The following is a 7,066-nucleotide window of genomic DNA, read 5'->3' as shown; positions in this document are numbered from 1 at the left end:
CGCTGCTCCCCACCCCGTCCCGGGCTTCTGCCCCCCTCTCTCTCCTCTCAGCTCTCCCCCTGTTCCTTCCTGATCCCCCCCCCCCCCCCCCCCCCCCGCCCCAAAACAAAACCCCACCTTGTCACCATTTCGTTCCCGTCCTCACCAGTAACTCTGTTTCATTGCCCCTTTCTAGATCTTTCCCTTACTTCCATCATTTCTGTCCTGTGTTTCTCCATCTCTGCCCATGTCTCTGCTCTCCGTGGCTCTGGCTCTTGGTCTCTTCCCCCACAATCACAGGTGGCCATGTTCAGGGACGGGTCCTGTCCTCCTGGTCCCTGGTCCCGGCCAGTCCACACCTGTCCAGCTCGCCCTGATCTGCTTGGATTGATCTGTCATCCCCTCTAGACCGCAACCTGAATCCTGCCGGTGTCTCAGCCCCCACCCACAGTCTGGTACACCTCAGGTGCTCCACCACCAGCGGGTGGGCGTGTCCGAGGCTTGGGTGGGGAGAGGGGATGGCACCAGTTCAGGCATGGCCTGCTTGCTTTCCTTTGCTTTATTTTATTTAAGAAAAAAAAAATCCCTCCCCACCCTTCCTATCTCCAAATTTGATCCAAAGGAAATTGCTCAACTGTGACTGCCAAGGTGTTACCATGGTTACTGGGTAGCACTTGTGGCTATGGTAACAGGAAGCTAGCTGCCTGTTGTCTCGGCAACGAAGGGATGGAGTGGCCCCTGATTGGTGCAGAAGCAGTGCATTTCCTGAGGGGAGGGGTTCAGATCATCACCTTCTCAGGCCAGTTGGGCATCAGCACCCCTTCCTCCCAAGAACGGGAAGGTCGCTGTTCTTTCCTCCTGGCTCTCAGCTGTCTGCCTCTCCCCCCCCTCCCAACCCCAAACAATAATCCCTCACAACCCACGCACCCAGCTCTTGGCAGTTTACCAAGACCTTTTGCCTCCCCATTACCTCATGTGGCCCCCACAACACCCATGAGAGGAAGGTGAGATGGGGATTCAATCATGAATTCACTTAGGGTGGTTGGAGGTGGGGGGGCGTGGGGGGATGGGGGAGGCAAATGCTAAAATCACCTAGGACCTTTTTCAAAATAATACAGTCCCTCAAGTTAAGAATCCAACATGGTCCCCAGGTGATTAAACCACCTCTGATTAGGGAGCCCTTGAATTAAAAGGCAAAGCTGGTTGGAGTTGGGGGTAGGGGGGGGCGAGGGAGAAGCAAAGCTGCTTTCCAGTTTTGGAACTGGAATCAGGTTTGGGAGGAGAGACAAGCCCTGGTTTGGGTGTGTGGAAGGGAAGATGGCCAGCAGGCCTGGTCTAAGTCAGGATGTCCAGCAAGCAGCTGGGAACATGGGTCTGGGGCCCAGGAGAAAATTGTGAGCTGAGAGATGCCAAGTTCTGAGTCATCTTGGTGGGTCACAGCTGGGGATGTGGGTGTGGGCGAGACTATCTAGGAAGAATGAATGGGAAGAGCGAGCTGAGCGAGAATTAGGATGGCACCCTGGACAGGACAGGCATCCTCAGGGGAAGGGAAGCTAGGGAGGGAGTAGAGGGGGTAGGGTGGAGATGGGGCATGGGAGGGGGTCTCTCCAATGGAGGAGTTGGGGATGAGAGAGTGGCTTCCTTCAAAATCATACAGCCATGAAACGGAGGAGTTGGCAGGTAGCATAGCACCGGATCAGATCCCCGATTGTTTAATCTCAGTAACACATAGCATGATGTCCTCTGTTGCAGACATAAAACACAAATGTGCAGTATTGATCACACTCTCCCTCCTCCCCGCCCCCACACCAACTCCTTACTAACTCCGAGAGCCCGGGAGACAGGCCTCCCTGGCAGACAGCCCAAAGCTTCAGCCATCCAGCTCCCTGCCACCCACCCTTCAGGCCCTAGAAGTTTCTCAATTCTTGAGTTGAAGGAAGGTGTCTTGGAGAAAATCTACAATTCCAGTGGGAGTGGAGGGACTAAGGGTCAGATCCTGAGGAGGCTGGGGAGGTGGGGTGGGGATGGCCAGGCCCAGGCTTCATACTGAATGGCTTGTATTCATCCGGTGTCTTGCAGATGAATCGTCCGATCCAAGTGAAGCCAGCTGCCAGTGAGGGCCGAGGAGGTAACTTCCCCATCTGACAGATCTCGGGGCCTCACCCCTGCAGGGGGTGGTGGGTTCACTCCTGGAGTCAGGGGATAAGCGGGACCCACAGCTGTACATTCCCGTACACCCCCAGAAACAACACAGCCATTCTGAAGAGGGCTGGGGCTCTGGAGAGCCTAGAAGAAGAGAGCTCTCCCACTTCACCCCTGCAGAACAGATGTTCCTATTTAGCCAGGTAGAACTGACAGGTGCATTCGAACCATCAAGCTGGGGTTATGCTCATTTTCTAGATTCTTCTGTTTCCAGAGAGCCTGTCTGTTCTGGGTTAAGGCACATTTGCTCACTGGAATGGTGTGGTTAATCATGGTGTTGCTCAAGCTTGGCTGAGGTGACCTGTTTGAGAGCCAGAGTGAGGATCCTGACTCTATTCTTGCCAGGGCGGGGGTTAGTGGCTCCCCAAGAACAGGAGTGATAGAGAGCTTTGGAGTGACAGCTGGATTCCAGCCAGTCTCCATGCTACAAAGTCAGCGCTGGCTTTTTGCGTCCATTCTCAGGGTCTTTCTCAGTCTGGATCACCCATTAACTAATTGATTCTTTTTGTTTGTTTGTTTTGCGGTGCTGAGGATTGAACTCATGGCCTTGCACTTGCTAGGCAAGTGCACTTCCCCTGAGCTAACTCAACCCACCAACCCATAATTACATTTTTAAAATGCAGCCTAGTCTGCCATTGAATTTAAGACCCTCAGCCTTCCTGAGTACTGTTGGGATTATAGAAGCCATGCCTGGCTTAGTATTATTGTTTTGTCTGAATCTTCAAATTTAAAACCTCCTCTATGGAGTTTAACATGTATTTTGAGTTTTCGCTCTCCTTTTATCTTGAAATTTGGTTCAACTCAAAAGTTAATTATTTGTTATCATATGTGTTGTTTGTGATTTATGCCTGGATTGGCAAGGGTTTGCTTAAATATTGGCCTGGATTTTGAGTAATAACATATATTCCTATCAATTTCAAATTCTTTCTAGGATTCTACTTTACTTAGTATTTAATAACTAAATTTTGAGTGAGTTGCTCACTATTAGCATATTTGAGTACAACCAATTTTTTTCCAGTGTTGACTTTGTATCTTACAACTCTGCTAAATTCATTTATTAATTCTGGCAGATTTTTTTTAAAACATTCTAGCCCACTGGGTGCCGGATGGCTCATGCTTGTAATCCTAGCTCTTCAGGAGGCTGATATCTGAGGATTATGGTTTGAAGCCAGCCTGGGCAGGAAAGTCCATGAGACTCTTATCTCCAATTAACCACCAAAAAGCTTGAAGTGGAGCTGTAGCTCAAGTGGTAGAGAAAAAAATAAGCCCAGATACAACACCCAAGCCCTGAGTTTAAGCCCCAGGACTGGCACAAAAATAAAATCCCTCTTGATGTTTATCATATCTGGTCAGAAGACTCTCTTTATCCTGGATATTTCCTTCACTTCCTTAGTCTTCTTTTCTTATGCCGCCATCATCATCACTAACAACTCCAGAAGGAGTGTTTTGCTCCAAGTATGGTCACTAGCAGGACTTTCTAGGCTAGCAAGCAGGGATTGATTTGGTAGTTGGTGCTCTAAGGCTGACACCTTTCCCTACAACTGTCTCTGTAATCAAGGCATACGATCATCGTAGAAATGAGTAGGTCTCTGGGGCCTGAAAACCAGAAACTTAAATATATCAGGCAAAGCCTGCTTTCTTGAGCAGCATCCTGGTATCCTTTTGGAAGAGGGTAAACTGTATCTACTCTGGATTTCTGGCCTCTCAATTCTGTCATTTGCTGCATTAAAATCCCTGACCTAGGCTGGATGCTGATGGCTCACACCTGTAATCTTAGCTACTCAGGAGGCTGAGATGTGAGAATTGCAGTTCAAAATCCTTAAGACTCATCTCCAATGAATCACCAGAAAACTAGAAGTGGTGCTGTGGCTCAAAGTAGCAGAGCACTAGCCTTGAGGGAAAGAGCTCAGGGACAATGCCAAAGCCCAGAGTTCAAGCCCCATGGCCAACCTCCCCCCCCCAAAAAAATCCCTGACCTAGATGATCAGCTACACAAAGATCCCAAGCTTTCCTTGGGTTTGAAAACTTTGGTAAGAAAGAGCAAGGAGTGTTGCCAATAGGCAGATACAGTGATACCACTGGATCATGACTTTTCAACTATGTCTCAACCTCACAGCTCTGCTGCCTTCCAGTTCCTTACAAACCAGGAAAGTTGACTCCCGTAGCTGATATTTTGCATGTGTTCAGTTTTCTTGGGGCTCATCACCACAGGCTGCTTCTCCCCCCGACCCCATCCCCCAGTCCTGGGGCTTGAACTCAGGGCCTGGGCACTTTCCCATTAGCTACTTTTGCTCAAGGTTAGCACTCTACCACTTCAGCTACAGCGTCACTTCTGGCTTTCCCTGTTTCTGTGGTACTGAGGAATCAAACCCAGGGCTTCACGCATGCCAGGCAAGCACTCTACCACTAAGCCACATTCCCAGCCCCCAGGGCTGCTCTTCTCCAGATATTTCTTTCCTGTCTTCTTGGGTTTCTGAACAGACTCTGCTTTATCTGCTGTCTGGAGCACTATTCCCCATCTTCTTGGCCAGTGATTTCAAAGATCTTTCCCACATTCTGAGAGCTGAGGGAAGATCCAGCAGATGGTATCGCAACCCCTCTTTCCAGGTTTCCGTTGAAATATTTCCACTTTTCTCTTACATTCTGAACTTCCTCCTAGTATTTTCACTGAAGCCATGTATTCCATCCCTTTTTTTCTTCCTGCAAGATTGAGGGAGTCAATGATCTGTTTTAAGGGCTCTATTCTGTGGCTAACAACCCCTGAAGCAAAGATTGGATTGGAGTCTTACTACAACCGGGCAGTACCTTCTCCAGAATTCCATCCCCTTCTCCCTCAGATCTCTGGACTCTGTTTCTCTGGACTGCCAGCAGGATTCTGCTGAAATACCTTCTGCCTGCCATATTTCAACTGCAGTCCTGCCCCTCTCCCCTCCACACAGAAACAGCATCAGCAGGATCCCCAAGGCAGCCCAAGCTGAACCCCCAGACCACTCAGGTGAAATGTGTCTGTTTTTTTGTCAGTCTTATTTTTTTTTTCTATGGTGCTAGGGATCAAACCAAAAGCCATATGCATGCTAGGCAAGTGCTCCATGGCTGAACTCCATTTCCAACTCACCAGGGACATATGGACAACACCCGTAACCTCTGCAGCTGACTTTGATGTGTCTGTTCTGTTCTTCCATTCCACTGTCACCCAAGGTTTATGAGCCCCCCCCCCAAGTCTTGTCTCAGCATGCAGGATCCAAGGATTCCCATCTGCCTAGCCAGGCTTGTCAAGGAGTACATAGAAGAGTTCAGGGTGGGTTTTCCTGAGCTGCAGAATCTTGAAGCTTGAAGGGAGATCCCATCCATCCCCACCTACCCCCCCCATCTATGCTTCTATCTTCAAAGACTGTAGTTTGGTACAGAGAGGAGCCAGACTTTAACAGTAGATATAGGGGGCTCCTGGGTAGGAGAGTGAAAGAGGCCTGGCTCCTTCAGAGGAGGCAAATCTCTCATTGGCTTCCAAACCCAAACCTCCAGCCCTCTGCAAAGAAGGCAGGCCTTGCTTAAGAGGCCCTTTCTGCAGCTCCCACTGGAAATGTGCAGCTCTGGCACCAGCACACTTGTTTTCCAGTGGTCACCCAGGTGGATAGGCAGAGCTTCTATTGCAGGAACCTTTGGGGAAGGACCAGGGCAGGCGGGGCAGGCAGGGGAAGTTAGAAAGGCGGTCACAGGGGTTTCAAGAAGACCCTAGAAGTTAGGCAGGGGGTTGTGGGTGGAAGTTGGAATTAAGGAGAGTGGTTGAAGGGCACAAGTGTAGTGGAGAAAATACTCCAGTTGGTGACAGAGAAGCTCTGTGGGCCCCGGGCAGGGCACTGGGCTGTATCCGATGCCACTTGAGTCTGAGGGTGGGGCAGTAAGGTGGCATATGTTTTCTGTTCAGACTTTTAAGCAGGACCCTCTCCGAGGTGAGCCAGAAGGGTGTTTGGTTCTAGCCACTGCCCCCGGCAGCAGTGCGGCCTAACACAGAATCTTTCTCCAAGCACCCTGGCTTTTCATACAACCTCAAATGAACCCAAACAGCACCCTCTGAACCACAGCAAGGAGACCCAATACAGGGCTGGACCCACCCAGGGGTGTCTGGCCGGATCACCTCCCGCCAGAGCAGCAAGGGGCCCCGGTTTCTCCAGGACCCAGGGGTTCCCGATGGAAATCCTTTCCTGGAGAGCTGCCCTGCGCCCCCCCTGCGCCCCGGGTCACTCCTGGCTTTGTCTCCAGAGGACAGGAAGCTGTTCGTGGGGATGCTGGGCAAGCAGCAGGGCGAGGAGGACGTCAGGCGCCTGTTCCAGCCCTTTGGCCACATCGAGGAGTGCACAGTCCTGCGGAGCCCCGATGGGGCCAGCAAAGGTGACCCCGGCCGCCCCGCGGGACTTCCGGGTGACCTCCTCACTCGGGGCGCTTGACCTCGGCTGGGTTCCGCGCCATCCATCCCGTCCCTCTCTCCCACCCAGGCTGCGCCTTCGTTAAGTTCGGGAGTCAAGGCGAGGCCCAGGCAGCCATCCAAGGCCTGCACGGCAGCCGGACCATGGCGGTGAGGGCGCGGGCTGGGTGAGGGTGAGGCCCGCGGGCGGGCCCGGGCGCGCGGGGGGTCGGGGTCGGGGTCGGGGTCGGGGTCCGGACCGGTCACCGCGCCTCCCGGCCTCGCCCTGCCCAGGGCGCCTCGTCCAGCCTGGTGGTGAAGCTGGCCGACACCGACCGGGAGCGAGCGCTGCGGCGGATGCAGCAGATGGCGGGGCAGCTGGGGGCCTTCCAGCCGGCGCCGCTGCCGCTGGGCGCCTGCGGGGCCTACACCACCGCGGTAGGTGCGGGCTAGGCCGGGAGGAGCGCTCGTGCACGCGCGGGC

General features: G+C 52.5%; 1 protein-coding gene across 1 annotated transcript in view; it reads left to right on the top strand.

Moving 5' to 3' along the window:
* Window positions 1–7,066, top strand: part of Celf6 (CUGBP, Elav-like family member 6) — a 22,246-nt gene that overhangs the window by 13,262 nt on the left and 1,918 nt on the right. Inside the window, exons 4-7 of the mRNA XM_013011915.1 lie at window positions 2,059–2,107; window positions 6,442–6,570; window positions 6,675–6,754; window positions 6,878–7,025. Coding sequence (XP_012867369.1) covers window positions 2,059–2,107; window positions 6,442–6,570; window positions 6,675–6,754; window positions 6,878–7,025 — 406 coding nt within the window. The remainder of the gene's footprint in view (window positions 1–2,058; window positions 2,108–6,441; window positions 6,571–6,674; window positions 6,755–6,877; window positions 7,026–7,066) is intronic.

This window comes from Dipodomys ordii, unplaced genomic scaffold (assembly GCF_000151885.1).
Source record: "Dipodomys ordii isolate 6190 unplaced genomic scaffold, Dord_2.0 Scaffold15, whole genome shotgun sequence".
In the NCBI taxonomy this organism is placed as follows: domain Eukaryota; kingdom Metazoa; phylum Chordata; class Mammalia; order Rodentia; family Heteromyidae; genus Dipodomys; species Dipodomys ordii.
This window is presented reverse-complemented; position numbering and strand designations above follow the sequence as displayed.